The 17,771-nt window shown below is 50.9% G+C and overlaps 5 protein-coding genes across 5 annotated transcripts; 1 reads left to right on the top strand and 4 right to left on the bottom strand.

The window, feature by feature from the left end:
• Nucleotides 1–1,406: 1,406 nt before the first annotated feature.
• On the top strand, nucleotides 1,407–6,678 carry BC939DRAFT_504298 (uncharacterized protein; the record flags this gene model as incomplete). The annotated part of the gene is made up of 4 exons (XM_051560508.1): nucleotides 1,407–1,435; nucleotides 1,632–1,845; nucleotides 2,061–4,220; nucleotides 4,351–6,678. 4 exons carry the CDS (start codon nucleotides 1,407–1,409, stop codon nucleotides 6,676–6,678), a joined length of 4,731 nt encoding a protein of 1,576 aa, XP_051410865.1.
• A 169-nt stretch (nucleotides 6,679–6,847) lies between these two features.
• On the bottom strand, nucleotides 6,848–10,432 carry BC939DRAFT_504297 (Lon protease C-terminal proteolytic domain-containing protein; the record flags this gene model as incomplete). Its single annotated transcript, XM_051560507.1, has 7 exons — nucleotides 6,848–7,204; nucleotides 7,336–8,115; nucleotides 8,226–8,317; nucleotides 8,414–8,603; nucleotides 8,731–9,204; nucleotides 9,333–9,694; nucleotides 9,898–10,432. 7 exons carry the CDS (start codon nucleotides 10,430–10,432, stop codon nucleotides 6,848–6,850), a joined length of 2,790 nt encoding a protein of 929 aa, XP_051410864.1.
• A 220-nt stretch (nucleotides 10,433–10,652) lies between these two features.
• On the bottom strand, nucleotides 10,653–11,590 carry BC939DRAFT_203569 (uncharacterized protein). Its single transcript, XM_051550640.1, has one exon. It carries the CDS (start codon nucleotides 11,342–11,344, stop codon nucleotides 10,874–10,876), a length of 471 nt encoding a protein of 156 aa, XP_051410863.1. The 5' UTR covers nucleotides 11,345–11,590; the 3' UTR covers nucleotides 10,653–10,873.
• Nucleotides 11,591–12,609: 1,019 nt separating this feature from the next.
• BC939DRAFT_478226 (uncharacterized protein) lies at nucleotides 12,610–14,549 on the bottom strand (the record flags this gene model as incomplete). Its single annotated transcript, XM_051558744.1, has 2 exons — nucleotides 12,610–14,219; nucleotides 14,339–14,549. The coding sequence occupies 2 exons, from the start codon at nucleotides 14,547–14,549 to the stop codon at nucleotides 12,610–12,612; spliced, it is 1,821 nt and encodes a 606-aa protein (XP_051410862.1).
• Nucleotides 14,550–16,163: 1,614 nt separating this feature from the next.
• BC939DRAFT_203565 (uncharacterized protein) lies at nucleotides 16,164–17,771 on the bottom strand. Its single transcript, XM_051550639.1, has 2 exons — nucleotides 17,399–17,771; nucleotides 16,164–17,091 (listed from the first exon to the last, which is right to left on the bottom strand). Exons 1-2 carry the CDS (start codon nucleotides 17,573–17,575, stop codon nucleotides 16,492–16,494), a joined length of 777 nt encoding a protein of 258 aa, XP_051410861.1. The 5' UTR covers nucleotides 17,576–17,771; the 3' UTR covers nucleotides 16,164–16,491.

Below are 17,771 nucleotides of genomic sequence, written 5' to 3'. Positions count from 1 at the left end.
GAAGAACAGCTCTGCGAGACGCGATACGCTTTGCCGCGAAGTCCCTGTCATCCATGGTCCACAAAATATGCGGAGCAGTGGATTATGTGCCATGTCTTCCATCCATATTGGGGCATCTTGCCCTTGCCAAAAAATCGACTCTCAGTGCGCCGATTTAAAGGGTTCTCATGTACGCGTCGTTGTCTATGACGTTTTTTTTTTTTTTTTTTTTTTTTTTTGGGAGGGAATGCAAGGACTTAGACCATTCTGTCGCGTTCTGGAACGACACGGCTCTATTTGCTAGCAACCAGTAACATTCACATATCTTTTCCCTTGCAAATGAGGCCCGTGGGCCGTCTTGGCAGGGCTCAAAAAAAAGTTCTCTTGGGATCATTTTTTCGTTCCGAGTCTCCTGCACAGACGGAACCTTAACCGCGCATGTTGAGTACATAGAAATTAGAACAGGGCAAATACAAAAGAGGCACATGTTCCTCGGCATGTCCATCTGCAGAGCAGCTGGTCTATAGACATAGTAGAGAAGACACGGGCGTGTTTTCGTGGTCATGGACCCTTCATGAAGATCTTGAATTTCTTTTCCCATTTACTGCCTGGCAAACAAGGTACAAAGAAGAAGAGAAGACGCATCCGAATTTGGAATTTTTTTTTTTCTACTTCTTGGATGTGGGCGCAGATCGGTATATTGTTTGTTATATTGTCGAGGAGCCCGAGAAAGGAAAGAAAGCTCGCCTGAACAGACTCATACTTTTCCCAAGAAGAAGAGTGTCCCTAAATATGAGAGTCTGATTCCTTCATGAGAAAGGTTAGAGCTCCAGAGCTCCAACGTCCGGGGACGGTGCTGTCCACATGCCAAGAATGGGCGAACGATACAATTTAAGCATCACTGCGAACACAACATCATATAAGGGAACGTATGAATTGGATTGTGCCCAATAAAGTTTGGCTTTTTTTCCCATCCGGATAATAAAGCCGACGGGCGATGGGCGATGGGCGAGGGCGGACGGCGCTCTCAGCTCATCCTTGGCAAAGAAACGACATAGTCTACTGGCTGCATGCCTTATTTGGATAGGATTGCATCCCCCCAGGCAGGCTGCGGTCAATCCACTGTTGAGTATAAAGAGAAGAGGGCCCTTGCTGGCTATTTTTTGGGTTATGTTTTTGCCTCAAAATAACACAGCTCCATACCTTGTCCTTTAATACCTTTAATACTTTTAATACCTTTAATACCTTTAGTAACTACTGTTGTCGCATCTGCTGCTGCTGCTGCTTGCGACCATTGTAGTTGTCACCACTAGTTCTGGACAACATCTGTCCCCCCTGCATTAGCTCCTAACTCAAACCATCCGCTTCATCCAAGGATGACTTTTTGCGACACCGAGGGATGGGCCGTCTTCAGCCAAAGACGCGCCATGGACTTTACGCAGTGCTTCCAGGACAGGTACCGTCGCAGCCACTACCAAGAATAATATGAAACATGGCCGCTTGTGATGCGCTCCCCTGGAGTCGCAATTATTTTTTATAAGCGCGTCGCCATCTAATCGTCTGTACTTCCTTCTCTTCCCCCTCCTTCCCCCCTTCCCCCCCTTCCTCGACATTAAAAAAAAAAAAAAAAGTGCGCTCACACTTGTTCCTAGCGCATGTCTTCTTATCTTTCTCTCGCCACGGTTACACAAGGTCCTCGGGAAGGGACGACTAGATGGTGTCAAGCCAAACGCTATCTTTTACATCAAGATGCTTCTCGTGGTGGCAGCGTTCGCCATCCAGCTGGGGCTCTTGATCAAGATCGTCTCCGAAGATAATTATGTCTCATCCAGTCTACTGAGCGTCATCGTATATCTGATCGCCTTGGTATGTTTGCACTGTCTTTTTTCGTATCTGTCATTCCTTGCTCTTCTATCCCTCAAGACCCTGTGGGATCCAAGGCTGGTTCTACCCCGCTGTTGCATACCCTTCAAAGAGGAGAGCGATCTCAAGACGATGATTGTCAGCTCGAAAGGAAGCTAACTGGCTGCGTTTGTCTCCCTTATAAAAAAAAAAAAAAAAAAAAAAAAAACGTTACACAGATCGGTGCAGTGGTTTTGCACTGGTATGAGTACTTCAACATGGCCAATCCCTCTTCTGGCCTCCTCAATTTCTGGCTCTTTACTGCCCTGATCTCCATCTTCCCAACACGCTCCTGGACTCAGGAGTCACCCGACGGTCTGTCGGCCCCGATCCCGCTCCTCAGGCTTCTCTTCACGATCGTCTCCTTTTTAATCTTCATCCTCGAGAACATCCCTAAGTCCAACCGCAGCTCGCTCATTCGATCCAATGTCGTCGTCGTACCTCAGAGCAAACCCTCGCCTGAACCCCGAGCCAACTTCTTTACGAGGATCACCTTCTTTTGGTTACTGCCATTGCTCAACCTAGGCAAGAAGAAGGCCCTGCGCATGGATGATCTCTGGAGCGTCCACCCCAAGCTGCTGAGCTACCCACTCTACCTGACCACAAAGGCCAAGATGGATGCGGATGAGGCGATTAGGCTGCAGAAGGTCAAGGACGAAGAGGCTGTTGGTAGCACAGTAAAGGACCCCAAGCTCAAGAAGGGCCATATGAATCTCCTTGGTGTCGTGCTCCACACTGTCGGATATAGCTTCGTGACAGCCGCGGTCCCTCGAATCCTGTACATCGCCGCGTTGTATGTCCGTCCTGTCCTGTTCTCGCAATTGATCTCGTTCGTCGATAGTTACTCAGCGAATGCCAAGTTGGGAGGGATCGTCCCCGAGGTGCCCTGGGTCGGATTCGGGCTGTTGATCGCCGTCTTTACGAGCGCTACCCTCTCGACCATCTTTGACAACCAGTTCCAGAACATCTGTTACAACTCCAGTCTCCGAGCCCGAGGTGTGCTCGTCAATTTGATCTACCGCAAATCGCTGCGTCTGAGCTCGACCAATAAACAGGAGGGCATGGGCTCGATCGTCAACCACATGAGCACGGATGTCGACAAGGTTGTTGCGTTCTTCCAGGTCATCCATCTCAGCTGGAGCGCGATTCTCGAGATCATCATTACCATCGCCCAGTTATGGGCCCAGGTCCGGTACGCGATCTTTGCTAGCGTGGGCGTCGTCCTCGCTATCCTTTTCATCGTCGGTGTTCTCTCGCCCCTGATCGGAAAGAGTCAGAAGGCGATGATGGAGCGGTCGGATCACCGCATGAAGTTGCTCTCGGAGCTGGTCAACTATATCAAGTCCATCAAACTGTATGCGTGGGAGACCTATTTCGAAAAGAACATTTCCAAGGTCCGTCTGGAGCAGCTGAACAAATTACGCGAGTTCTATAGTTGGATCTGTATCGCGTCCGTCTTCCTGAACTCGATCGCGGCCTTTTCGATCTTCGCGACCTTGGCTGTTTATTCGGGTATGGCCACGCCCGAGGCGCCCCTGGACATCCGTCGGATCTTCACGACCATCACCTTGATCAACATGTTGGAGGATCCCGTCGGGTCGATCAGTTCGTCCATCTCGACCATTGTCAGCGGCAAGGTCGCATACAACCGACTCCGGGACTTTTTCAATTCGGAGGAGGTCGATGAGGACAACGTCTTGCGCGAGTTGAGTCCAGCCGACTCAGAATTAGCCTATGAGATCTCGAACGGTACCTTTGGATGGTACACGCCTGAGGCAATCCAGTCTTCGATCGAGAAGAGCGAGAAGGAGGCCGCGCAAAAGGCTAAAACGGATGCCGACGCGGCCAAGAAGGGTAAAAAGGCCCAGAAGGAGGAAAAGAAGGAGAAGGAGGAGGATGAAACTTTCAAGGACGAGAGGCTCACTGCAGAATCCCTTGGGACTTTGGGCGGGAAGGACGAGGAGAACGAGAAGGACCGGACGCCGACCCCGACATCGGAGAACATGCGCGATAGTATGGGACCAGTCCTGTACGATGTCAACCTCAAGATCAAGCGTGGCTCCCTGATCGCAGTCGTGGGTCGCGTGGGCGAGGGCAAATCCTCGCTCGTGGGCGCGCTCCTGGGAGAGATGCACAGGTACTCGGGCACGGTTCGGTCCTATGGATCTCTGGCGTATGTGTCCCAGTCTGCGTGGATCTTGAACGACACGGTCCGTAACAACATCCTGTTTGGACGTCCCTATGACAAGGAACGGTACCTGAACACGGTCCGGGCCTGTGCTCTGGTGCCCGACTTCAAGATGCTTGTGAATGGTGATAAGACCATCATTGGAGAAAAGGTACAGTATTCTCATCCTATGTTGTACATTGACTTCATTTTTTTTTCCCTACTCGTTATTGTTATTCACTCATGTATGTATATTTCTTTTATCATCATCGTCATTGTCATGGCCATTGTCATCGGTATAGGGTATTAACCTGTCTGGGGGTCAGAAGCAGCGTATCTCGATCGCTCGCGCCGTGTATGCGGACGCTGATGTCTACATCTTCGACGACCCACTCTCGGCCGTCGATGCCCACGTCGACCAGCACATCTTTGAGCACGCCATGACCTCGATCCTCGCGACCAAGACCCGGATCCTCGTCACCAACGGCGTCAACCATCTGAAGGAGGTCGATCAGATCGTTGTCATCAAGCAAGGCAGAATCTCTCAGGATGGTCATTATGGCGACCTTATCAAGGACAAGGAAGGCGATTTGTTCCGTCTGATCCAGGAGAGCAAGATCGTTGCGTCCAAGAGGGCCGAGGAGACTGAGGAGACTCTTGAGAATAACGCAGAGGGTAGTGAGGGATCCACCGCGAGCGACTCGGGCGACGAGGCCTTCATCGATGCCGTTACCGGAAATTCCGAGGATCCTGTGGAGAGACCTGAAGGTCCCGTCAAGCGACCGACCTTTAGACGCGCCAAATCATCCAAAGTCAATGAGGAAGATTTTGATGTCGACGTCAAGGACGAGGTGGACGAGGAGATCCTGGGCGAGGGCAAGGTCGGTTGGACTGTTTACAAGTTCTATCTCTCGACCCTGGGCATCTCTGGTTTGGTGGTCTTCCTCGTTGTGGCAGTCGCCTTCCTGGTGATCAACATGTACACCCAGATCTGGCTGCAGAACTGGGGAAACGAGAATAAGTACGCTCAGGTGACGGGCACACCGCCCCCACACTCCGATCAGTGGTGGATCCTCACTTACTTTGCGTGGATCCTCTCCTCGGCTCTGGCTTTGGCGTTCACGATCACGATCTCGATGGTCTTTATGGCGCGAAAGGCCTCCAAGAAGCTGCACATGGCGATGTTAGGTCCTCTGATGCGGTCGCCGATGAGTTTCTTCGACATCACGTCCTCGGGCAAGATCATCAACCGATTTGCAAAGGACATCCAGGCTGTGGACATTGATCTGCCTCTGCAATTCCTGAATTTGTTGTTTATTGCCTTCATGGCGATCAATATCTTTGTGTACTGTATCATCGCGACCCCGTACTTTGCGATCATCATGATCCCCCTTGGCGTTGGATATTACTGGCTCGGCGGCTTCTTCTTGGTCTCGTCCCGGGAACTCAAGCGTCTGGATTCTGCAGCGCACTCGCCAATGTACGCCCATTTCGGAGAGACCCTGGCGGGCCTCGTCACCATCCGGGCCTTCCACGACGCGGACCGGTTTGCGATCCATGCGACGACCTTGTTGGACCGATCACAGCAGACCAGCTATCTGACGAACGCGACGGCCAGGTGGCTCCAGATCATGTTGGACTTTATGAGCGTCTTGGTGCTGACGCTCGTGGCGCTCTTGGCGATCGTCCAGCGCAATTCGGTCAATTCGGGGTTCTTCTCGATCGTTCTCTCGCAGATCGGAGTGCTGACGGTGATCATGAGCCGTATCCTCAGCACGGCGTGCCAGCTCGAGGCCTCGATCGTCTCGGTCGAACGTGTGCGCGAGTACGCCCGGCTCCCCTCAGAGGCTCGCGATTTCATCCCCGATTCCAAAACGGACGAGGCCTGGCCCCAGCGCGGCGAGATCAGCTTCAAGAACTACAGCACCCGGTACCGTGAAGGTCTGGATCTCGTCCTCCGGGAGATCGACCTTACTATCAAGGGCGGTGAGCGCGTCGGGATTGTCGGTCGCACGGGTGCCGGAAAGTCCAGTGTGACCCTGGCGCTGTTCCGTCTTATCGAGGCAGCGGAGGGGTCGATCAACATTGACGGGATCGATATCTCGACCCTGGGCCTCCACGAGTTACGGTCGCATCTGACGATCATCCCACAGGAGCCCTTCCTGTTCGGAGCCTCGATTCGCGAGAATTTGGACCCGTTCCAGAACCATACCGACGCCGAGCTCTGGGCAGCACTCGAATCCGCCTCGCTCAAGCCCTACATCCTGACCCTGGCCGAGGGACTCTCTGCGAAGATCGAGAACGGAGGCGAGAACATGTCGTTGGGTCAAAGGCAGCTGATGTCTCTGGCGAGGGCCATGCTCGCCAAGAACACGCGGGTGCTTTGTCTGGACGAAGCCACGGCCGCGATCGATATCGAGACCGACAATGCGATCCAACGAGCCTTGCGACGGGAGTTTGTCGGCTGTACCGTTCTGACGATCGCGCACAGGATCAACACGATCATGGACAGCGATCGGATCTTGGTGCTCGAGAAGGGCCGTGTGGCCGAATTTGATTCTCCACAGACGTTGTTGCAGAAGAAGGACGGGATCTTTTTCAGCCTGGCCAGCCAGAGCGGCAACGTTTGATCCGCTTTACACAAACCTTTTACAAATATCTTTTTTGAATCAAGTCATTTTTACTACGCACGCAAATGTAAAATATCCACAGGAACAATGAAAATGTGTACTAATAAATACTAATAGACTATACAATAAAATGAAAAAATGAAAAAATGAAAAAAAAATGGATCGTATTTTACATTCTGCTATCCAAAGCACCGTTCGCGACCGGAGTACCGGCTCTAGCAACGATCCGCCCCTCAAAGGCCTCCCTCAAAACCTCCCAGATCGTGGAGGCGTAGACAAATTCGATTTCCTCCCGTACATTGACGGGCACATCCGAGGTCACGTCCTTCTGGTTCCTGAGCGGCATAATGATCTTGCGTACGCCCGCACGGTGGGCCGCAATCACCTTTTCTTTGATCCCGCCTACAGGCATCACGAGCCCCCGCAGCGTGAACTCGCCCGTCATCGCCGTCGTCGCTGGGACGGTCTGGTTCGAGAACATCGATACTAGCCCACACACCATGGCGATACCTGCGGAAGGCCCGTCCTATCAGCAAGAAACAAAAAAAAAAAAGAATAATGTGAGTATCAAATGTCATTTTCACAAATAAAAAAAAGGACACATCCAATCGATATCGCTCTCCTTGCGATTGTGTATAAAATGCTCCTTCTTCGTACCTTGGGAGTGCCTCCATCGGGCATATGGATATGGACATCAACTTTCTCCATAATGTTCTGACCTCGACTCAATGTCAGGCCAATGTCGTACCCATGGGTCTTGACCCAGCTCAACGCAATCTGAGCACTTTCTTTGATCACATCGCCCAAACTTCCCGTCAGCTGCAATCGTCCCTTTCCAGGCATCTGAGACACTTCGATGAACAAGATCCCGCCTCCGACACCATTATAGGCCATCCCGGTCACCACGCCCGGAGTCGGCATACGCTCCGTGACCTCATTGACATATTTCTCCTGTCCGAGAATCTCTTCCACGTCTGCGACCGTGACCAGCGGCTGGTACTCTGCGCCCGTCCTTGTTGCTATTGCTGTTGTTGATGACGGTGACGATGACGATGAAGAAGAAGAAGAAGGAAAAGAAACAACGTTCGACAGTTTCCGTTCCTGAGCTTCTGCATACTCCACAGCCTTGGCCCTGACCAGGGATCCGACCTCCCGTTCCAGCTGTCGAACCCCGCTCTCGCGCGTGTACCCGGTCGCGACCTTGAGCAAAGCCGATTCCGTGACCTTCACGTCGTCCTCGGTCAAGCCATGCAACCGGATCTGTTTCGGCAGCAGGTGATTGGTGGCGATGGCCAGTTTCTCGGCGTAGGTGTATCCAGGGAGGGTGATGAGCTCCATCCGGTCGAGCAGTGGCCCAGGGATGGTCTCCACAGAGTTCGCAGTCGCGATGAACAGGACCTTTGAGAGATCAAACGGTACATTCAAGTAGTGGTCCGTCTACGAATGAAAGCAAAAAATAAAACAAGCAAGTCGCCCAATCTTTTTTTTTTAGTATGGTGAAAATAAAAAAAAATGCGCTGCCAGTTTGAAATACGACCGGTACGTACAAAGGTATTGTTCTGTTCGGGGTCGAGGACTTCGAGGAAGGCTGCGGAGGGATCGCCATGGTGTCCTCTTGAGCCGACCTTGTCGATTTCGTCTTTTTATTCCATTCCAAAAACAGATGTAATGGTCTCGTTAGACATTAAACGGAAAAAAAAAAAAAAAAAAAGGTGCCTTGGCATCATTCACTTACCAAGTAGGAACACTGGGTTGTTGACCTCACATTTCTTCAGCCCATGGATAATAAGACCCGGCAAGGCTCCCACATATGTCCGACGATGCCCACGAATCTCGGACTCGTCCCATACACCGCCTAACGAAATCCGGTGGAATTTCCTTCCCATGGCCGTGGCGATCGATCTTCCCAAGGACGTCTTGCCCACCTATTATTGCGCCAACATGAAAAAAAAAAGAAAAAAGAAAAAAACGATTCGTTTCTAGTTAGTCAGTGTTCCCTCCCACAACATGAATGCGTGTAGACAGCAGCACAATCGCGCTCATGTAACGTACACCAGGCGGTCCAACGAGACACAGGATCGGACCCTTGACATCTCCCTTAATCCGCTGCAATTTTGTCACGGCCAAGTACTCAAGGATCCTCCGCTTGACCTTCTCCAGCCCATAGTGGTCATCGTCCAGCTGAGTCCTCGCCCTCTCGACCTCCAAAATGTCCTCGCTTGACCTTGACCAGGGCAGGTCGCCCAACCAGTCCAGGTAATTCCTAATGACCGAGTATTCCGACGAGGCCGGCTGCATCTTCTTCAGTCTCTTCAGCTCCCTGTCTGCGGCCTTTTGGACGTCCGCCGGCAAATTCGCGGCATTGAGTCGGTTCTCGATCAGGGTCATCTCGTCCTCCTCGCCCACGTCCTTCTCGCCGAGTTCTTCCTTGATCGCAGCCATCTGTTGACGGAGATAGAACTCGCGTTGCTTCTTGTTCAGTTTCCCCTCAACGTTGTCATGCACCTTTTGTGAAATCTTCAAGACCTAGCGCGCCAAAAAAAATATATATATATATAAACGTTGAAAAAAGATGGGTGGTTAGTTCTGTAGAATAACATCGTATCTACCACAAACGTCCTCCTCTCTTCACAAAGTTTGAGACGTATATTTACATGAATCTGCCTGGTCAACAATTCGACGGCCTTGGGGATGCGTTCCTTCAGTTCCACAGCATCGAGGATCACCCGCTTCTCCTCGAACGTGCACTCGATCGTACTCATCAACAGATCCACGACCTGGCCCGGGATCGCCGCCACGTTCTCCAGAAACCTTTGTAATTGCGTCAGGACCGGTGCTGGCAGTTTCAGGGTCTGCAGCAGGGATACAAATTCCTTTGAGGTCGATTTCAAAATCACGATCTGATCTTGGAGTTCTTGGTCGTGTTTGTTAACGGCCTTGTCCGGGAGTGGTGTCACGTCCGCCTCAAAGAAGGGCGCTTGACTGATGATCTTGTTCAGTCGTAGACGTACAATGCCTAGAAGGTAGAGAAAAGAGAAACCCCCCATGTCGTTAATTATTGGAAGATGGAGGTTAGTAAAGGTGCTGGACTTTTTGCAGGACCAAAAAAATCCAAAAGGAAGAGAGTTTCTTCATGCATCTTCACGCGCATGCGCATGTTCCTCTCTTCCCCCCTGGCTCCTCATTTTTGAATTTTCAACATTTTCAACCCCTCTTTACCTTCAAGCACCACGGTGAATCCACCAACAACTCGTTCCAGCCGGACCAACCGAGCCGCACACCCTGTCGTATGAATATCCGCCGGACTCAGCACCGAGCTCACACCCTGTCCGCTGCCATGTCCCCCCGGACGCATCGAGACCACCTGTCCGACACTACTGCCGACCACCATCGGGGCCTCCTCGAACCCATTTTCGCGTCTATTGTCGCTGTCGTTGTCCTTCTCTGAGGCCGAGTTTGGTTTTATTGACTTGTGGCCGAATGCAGAGGCAGAGGAAGGAGAAGGAGGAGGAGGAGGAGGAGGAGGAGGAAAAGACTTTGTGGGACGCGCAGAGGACTGGACGGGGAAGACGCCGATGATGCATTTGGAGAGTTCTTTAGAGTCGAAGGTGCGCAGGACTTTTTCAAAGAGCGGGACCGAGTCGCGACGGGAGACGTGGAGACGGGTGACGACGCCGGGGAGGAGGACCTTGTCGAGCAAAGGGAGCAGGGGCAGGGTGCGCGGGATGGGGATGGAGGGAGGGGAGCGGATCATTTGGAAATGGGGGAAGGAATGGGGGGAATGAGGGGAATGAGGAGGAGGCAGAAGAGGCGCGAGTGGGTGAGTGAGTGAGCGAGGAGGATGGAGATAAGAGAGTCAAAAGGAGTCTTTGTGGGATGGGGGACAGCGCAGACGAGGGCAATAGGAGGGATCGAGGGAGGGAGTGGGAGTGGGAGTGGGATGTGGAGAAGGAAGGGACGAAGCTCGTGTCCGTGTGTTCCCTCCTCCTCCTCCTTCTCCTTCTCGTTCTCCTCCTCCCTCTTCCTACACCACACACTCCATACATCCTCTCTCTCACTCTCTCTCACTCTCTCTCGCTCTCTCCCTCCTCTTCCCTCTTCCTGCACGCGCCCTGTTCTCGGCCCTCCTCCGCTCCCAGCCAGCGGTTGGCAAAGGAGCATGAAGACCCCTCTCGCGTATCCCATCCCATCGCATTCACGTGCCTCCTTCTCTCTCTCTCACCTTGCCACCAATCCGTGCATCTCTCCAGCTAAGCCCACCCAGGATTGGTTCTATTACATAGACCACGAGACTCCGAGACTCCGGGACTGCTACTTTTTTTGCTACTTTTTTTAATATAATCCAGGCACCAGGGCTGGTCCCATTCCCAGTCTCAGTCTCAGTCCAGCACTCGTATTCAGACCCCCACAATAGTTCCATCAATGGTCGCCAGCACGGAGACCCCAAAGGAATCGGAATGCTGTGCTGTCTCTCGATCAGCTTGATCGTCATCCCTCCCTTCCTTCCTTCCTCCCTCTCTCTCCTATAGCACACTACATTTATTGGTTCTGTGCAATCTACACACAGAAAGCCAAAGAGACCTCCCCCCCCCAAGGAGAACCAAGAAGAAACAAAGATCTTTTTTATTTCTTTTGGGTGTGTGTGTGTGTGTGCTGGCTGCTGCATGAATTCATGCGATGGCTCCTGTGTATCGACACGACACGACACGACACCCCAAAACGAAACGAAACGATACCCAACTGTTTTGAACTATGCACACAACATATTCATTCCATACACGTATATTTGTATACAAACAAGTTGCTTGTTTCTATGTTTCTATGGCAGAAAAAAAATTGTGCGGTGACTGTACATTGCATGCCGCATCCGGCTCTTTGATTTTCCAAAAACATCCTATTCCGTTTATCCGTTTTCTCCCTCTCTCTCTCTCCCTCTCAAAAAAAAAAAGTCGCTATGCACAGATCTTCCCCTCCGATTTTTCTATCTATAAAAAAATAACTCGTAGGACACGCGTCCTGAACAAAAAAAAAAGATATGACATGATGAGAGAAAAATAAAATAAAATGGACAATCGATTTTATTTCACCCTCCGTCCAAAGCACTACATAATTAATTTAAAAAAAAAAAATAGTCTTAAAAAAAAAGAGTCCTTGCATGGATGGACGAACATGAGAGGCGGACGGAACACACACACGCGAACCCAGGGATAGTCTTTGTCCCCTCCCCTTTCATGGCTCTCTCCTCGGCTCAAAGTGCTCCTCGTCCTCCTTCTTCATCTTCCTCCTCCTTCTTCTACTTCTTTTTGCTCCAATTGTCATATGTGTACAACTCATTTTCATGCGTGATCATAGAGCATCAAATGCATGCATGACATTGTGGCCCAGAACTTGAAGAGATTTTTTTTTTTTTTTTAACGAGAACGCTTCATTCTGTCCATTTTTGCTACAATGTGTTTCTTTGTGTCCTACATATCTTGAGCTTGATAACGATGTGCAAATAAAAATGGATAGTAATAATAATAACAAATGGGCCCTACACTTTTAAAACAGCAAGAAAAAAATAATAAAAATAAAGAGAGAGAGAGAGAGCTGAATAATGGTACAATTTTTTTCATTTTTTTGTGGGGGGGGGAGGGGGAAGGGGGACTTAAAAGGACACATTAGTGAGGGAGAGCAAGTAGGATAATCTACAAAAAAAAAAGAGCAAATGGAATAGTACAAGAGAAAGTAAAACACAGCAAACAACAAGTATAAGGGCACATTACAGGATGACAGGACACAATGATTAGGCATACGCAAAAAGGACAGGACGTTCAGAAAAAGAAAAAAAAAAAAAGAAAAAAAGGAAAAAGAAAGAAAAAGAAAAAAAAAAGAACACTAGTCGCGGTAGTAGTGGTGGTAAGTGGTAGTAATAATAGTAGTAGTACACGACTAACAGTCTACCAAAAAGGAAACGCTCAGGCGTCTGCGAGTTCTGCTTCGCATCTCTGCAGAAAGCTCCTCCGCCGTCTCCGTCTCGTTCATGCGACGCTTCGAGCCAGCAAGGCCCTGAGGAGACACTGATGAAGCAGGCGACGGCATGAAGCTGCTATGCTTCTCCTCCAACTGGAACCCCTTGGTCTCCAGACGCTGCTGCATCTTGTCCAGACTAAGGGTCCTCGTCTGAGAGTACGTGATCACGTTGTTCTGGAAATTGTTCAGAATCATGTTATTGTACTGGTTCTGCTGCTGCTCCTGGGGCTCAAAGACGGGCTGAAGCAGATGCACAGACGATCCAAAGGGCTGGGGAGGCTGGGTCTGAGGTGCAGCCAGGGGAGAAGACCGAGGCGATTCTGTGAAAGTATACCCCATCGCCTGCATTCGCGAACGCAAAAGTTCGCGTCGTTGAGCCAACACCCACCGATGGGTCATTGACAGACCCATGCCCTGCTGCTGTCTTGGCAAGGCCTCAGGCTGAAGGAGACCGCTCGCGGTGTGGTTGTTCAACGAGCTGTTGTTGCTGTCCATGCTCAGCTTTGGCAACACAGGCGCACCAACAGGCGAGAAATCGAACTGACGCTCAAGAGGAGCGGCAGACTGCACTGCCTTCTGCTGCTCAAGGAATAAGGAGAAGGAGGGAAGGTGAGGCACCATGTCCTTGTATGATGGCTGCTGCTGCTGCTGATGCTGCTGAGGCTGAACCTGAGGCTGGTGCTGGTATTCCAAAGACGAGGCGGTAACGCAGGTCATACGCGAGGGGAGGGTGTTGCTGCAATACTGGATCGAGCTGCGTCTCTTTGGCTGGACATCCGCGCTAAGCGCACTGCAGCTGCGGTTAAGAGCGGCCCTGTCCCGGATCCTGCCCTTCTCCGTGAGGATGGTAACCCATTTCTGGAAGACTGCCTGCGAAACGAAGAGGCGGTAGTCGATCAAGGTCAAGAAGGTGATCTCGTTCAGGTTGATCTCTGCGACCGGCAGGCCCGAGATCTTTGACCAAGCCTTGTTGGAGTAGGTGCGGTCCTGCTGGAACTTTGAGGCGAGAATCAGTGCAGCCAAGAACATGCGACGGCCGCAGCCGACTGGCTCGGACTTTGCGAGGATGGGCGAGGTCGAGGCGGAGGAAGAGAGGGAGATGGGAGAGAGTGCGGACGGGGTATTGTTGGTTCCGGGTGGGGTCATGGGAAGGGTATGTTTGGTGCTGGTCTGAGTGTGGGCATGAAGGGAGAGAGAGTTGAAGTAGTCGCGCTGCTTGAACTCTTCCTCTGCGGAGAAGGCGTCGCTGGAGCCGTTGGGGGACAGGGGCTGGGGTTGGTGGAGGGCAGCGCGCTGCTGCTGCTGGAGGTGGTAGATTTGATCCTGGCGAATCTTTTCCCGGGCGGCGAGGACCTGGTTGCGGACCTTGTAGATGTAGTAGAGGGCGAGCTGGAGGGTGGAGAGGGTGGTGCGGGACCGCCTGAGGGTTTCCTTGACGAAGATGTGGAGGGGGATGACGGGGGCCTTTGTGGAGTACTGGGCACCAGCAGGGCTGGGCCAGATCGATTCGATAATCAGTGCTGCGGTGTCTGTTGGAGACGATTGCGTTGTTAGGATATGGAGGATATGGTCAGCAAGGGATCAGTAGAGCGATCAAGGGAAAGAGAGAAAGAGAGAGAGAGGGAGAGAGAGAGAGAGAGAGACTTACCTACGAGGTTCTCGACCATAGTGACCTTGTTGGCTGTGAGAGAATCGAGGATCAGGGAGTGCTTTGGGGTGGTGGTGTTGGTGTTAGTGTTGGTGTTGGTGGCGGTGGCGGTGGCGGAGGAAGAGGTGTGGTGCCAAGAGGAGCGGAGGGCGGGAAGGGAGCAAGGGGTGGAGGAGGAGGGGGTGGAGAAGGAGTCGAGGGAGGGTTGCATATGGGGCTGTGGGGGGAGAGGGATACTGTACAGGGGGGTGTTGTGGAGATGCGAAGAAAGGGAGGAGGAGGACGAAGAAATAGGAGCCGGGGCCACAGGGCACCCGGCAGCTGCTTCGCAGAATGTGGTCTGCGTGAGGATGGGGAGGCACAGCATGTTGGGCGGAGGGGGGGGCTGTATGGGGGGGGATTGGCTGAGTCAGACAGCCAAGGAAGGGAAGAAGGAGAGGAGGGAGAAAAGAGCGGAAAAGGGAAGATGAAATAGGAAAATAGCTAGAAAAGGTAGAAAAGGCGAAGAGAAAAGAGAGGAAGATGAGTGGTCAGTTAGAGGTGTGTTTATGCTACGGCAGCGGGAGGTATATGTGGTGGTGAGCGAGTGAGCGAGTGGGTTATGAACAGCGAGGCAGCGCAGGGTTATAAGGGATGGATAATCAAAAGGCCCATCCAGTTCTTTTAGTGCGGTTGCTCATCATGGGATTGCCCGCCCGGCAGGTGTGTGGAACAAAAGGAATGCTCTGACTAAATCCGGCGAATGAAACCCCGCCAGTGGCCAGTAGCAAAAGGGCCAAGAGGAGGAAAAAGAGAGACCCCCTCCCAGTCTCCGCTTCTGATCCCTCTTTCCTATCGCGGTCGCCCTTCTTCTTTTGGCTAAGCTACGGCATACTGTCTATTGCACCTGTGCGCTTCCTGCAAAGCCAAAGAACAATCCATACGCATACACACGCACAACGCATATACACACACACTCACGCATACACGCATAAACAGGGACATAAAAGGCACGCGAATGAATAAGCAGATTCGCCCCTCAATTCCTAATCCCTCGAAATACTCGACCCAAGCCCATTTTTCACATCGCATTCTCATGAATAATACATCCCATCGCATCGCACACATCCCACCATGACTCATCCCTTAGATCCTTCCTTCCCACCCCATCCACCCACATTCCTGCTTCCCTCTCCTGAACCATATAGCTCATAGCAATAGTCATACCGTAGAGTCACAGGCAGAGTTCAATGGCTCGCTATCCGGAACCACCGTGAATAAACCCCCTGTAGGGAATCATTTCCAGATACTACTGCCCATCACAGATAAAATTCATATCGCCTTGCTCATCTGACCATCCCAGGATCTTTCTTTTTTTTTACTCATGATACCGACTGTGCATACCGAGACAGGCAACCATTGCCGAGACAACAAGGAATTCACCACAATAACGCGCTTTTCCTTCCTTGTGTGCATTGCATGAATAACATATCCGGTGTGTCCTTTTTGGAAGCGCATCCCATCCTAGATTATTTTTTTTTTTCTTGGCTGTCTGGGTTTTTTTTGCTACTGTTCGGCGATTGCCCTTTTGTTACTCAAGTTGTCTCGGAAAGTGCTCATATCCGATCAAAATAAAAAAGAATTTCCTCCCGCTGCTCACCCCCCTTCCCCCCCCCCTCTCTTTCCCTTATGTCTTGATTGTTATGCATCATATGCTCCTATATTGTGTGCTATTGCCCTGCTACTGCTGCTCCGCTTGTCTTGATTGATTTTTTTTGCTGCTGATGCTGCGTCATACTGCTTCTGACTATTTCCTGCCCAGAACCACAACCTGAATTCCTGCTTCTTACCTTTATCGTTTTTTTTTTTTTTAAATGTGTACGGCAATTAAGAGGACACAATTGGATAAGCGGAATAATAAGAATAGTAATAAAAGATAAAGTAAGAAAAAAGAGGAATATGTCGATCGAGGATCAAGTGTCAAGAGAGTGATGAATTCAAAAAAGAATCTGGGGTTTGGGGAAAGGTTTTTTTTTAAACAAAAAAGTGTCACTTTTTTTTTTTTTTTTTAGATTCTCTCTGCACTCTTGACAATGAGGACGCGAATGGACATATTGAACAAGAAAAAAGAAGATTAAAGAAACTGAAGGGATGAAAAAAAAAAAGAAGTTTTACTAGGAAAACAACTTTGGAGGGGCCGGTGAAAAAAGTTCAAGTGGGGAAGGAACGATGAGAAGGAAAAGATGGTGATGAGGTTGGGGGGATAGTGTGAAGATTAAAGATTTAAACCGAATGTCGACCGTGTGATGGGAACGAATGGGGCAGTGCAAAGGATTTAAATGCTTTAATGGTGAGGAAAGGAAAGAAGAAGAAAAAGAAAGAGTCGAAAAGAGAAGGAGTCGACAGTCAGAACTAGAAAGGCACACATTCAGGCACCGGCAAAAAAAAAAAAAAAAAGACGCAGAAAACCAATGCAATGAAAAATGCCCAAAACAGACCGGAGACGTGACAGCCCGCAGTCTGCAGAGGGGAGCCATGACTCCCGCATCGGACGACACGTACCCACACTGACTGACGACCGCTGCGGTCTCCGCAACGGTGGCAAAAGCGACAAGAAAAAATGACCACATCTCTGTTTTCTTGGCCCTTGGCTCTGGCTCTGGCTCTTTCGGGGTCTGAGAAGACAACGTCCAGACAGCCCCATCGTGCTCGTCATCCAGGGCATCCAGGGCATCCAGGGCATCCAGGGCATCCAGGGCATTCAGGACATCCACCTCACGGCGGGTGCCTGCCTCCATGGAGGCGCACTTTTTCCCTTTTTTTCCATTGTTGGTCGAGCCTGTTGGTTTATTTTCCCTCCAAAACCAGGAACTGCGCTATTCTCTTTCTAATCACTTTTGGTTGGGTTGCGTCTTGTGTTTGCCACCGCTACCGCAGCCCCTCCTCTCCGTGAGCACCAATCATCATCCGCCCCCCAACGACTCGACACCACCTGGAAATGGAGAATCTTTCTAGATGCTGTGCCACTGCACCGGAAAAGATGCCCTGCTGCGCCGTCATCTCTGGGCACCCTCCAGGCACCCCAATCAGCCTCGCTTTGTTTCTTGACGTAGCATGACGCACTTTTGGGTTCAGCAAATTCGGGACTAAAGAGTTATCCCAGCCCAGCACCACGAGACAACTACAGTTGCTACACTGCGCGGATCCAACGAAAAAAAAGGGAAGCAGGTTTTTTTTTTGCAAATTGGGGCGGACCATCAAAACAAACGATGGCCGACAACCGTTAGATCCCTCGCCCTCGCCCTCGCCCTTTGATCAACTCAGCCCTTTTGGCTTGTGAGAAAGGAAAGGAGGAACCGACGCGCGTTTGCGCTCCAGGGTTTTTTAGTATGAACTTACAAATATAATTCCTTGGCGCATGTTTGCAAAAAGTCGTCTAGGCTTTTTTTGCTAA

The sequence above is a fragment of the Gamsiella multidivaricata genome (genome assembly GCF_025024155.1).
Source record: "Gamsiella multidivaricata strain RSA 2152 chromosome Unknown BC939scaffold_44, whole genome shotgun sequence".
In the NCBI taxonomy this organism is placed as follows: domain Eukaryota; kingdom Fungi; phylum Mortierellomycota; class Mortierellomycetes; order Mortierellales; family Mortierellaceae; genus Gamsiella; species Gamsiella multidivaricata.
Note: the sequence above shows the minus strand (reverse complement) of the source record. Positions and strands in the feature narration are given on the sequence as shown.

Bases quoted from the DNA above. Each gene is read 5' to 3' on its own strand.
- BC939DRAFT_203569 (XM_051550640.1), bottom strand. From the start codon at position 11,344: ATGCAGCAGCCAGCACACACACACACACACCCAAAAGAAATAAAAAAG.
- BC939DRAFT_203565 (XM_051550639.1), bottom strand. From the start codon at position 17,575: ATGGTCCGCCCCAATTTGCAAAAAAAAAACCTGCTTCCCTTTTTTTTC. The intron at 17,092-17,398 runs GTGCCTGGAGGG...ACCCGCCGTGAG, and splicing joins ACAAAGCGAGGCTGATTGGG to GTGGATGTCCTGAATGCCCT.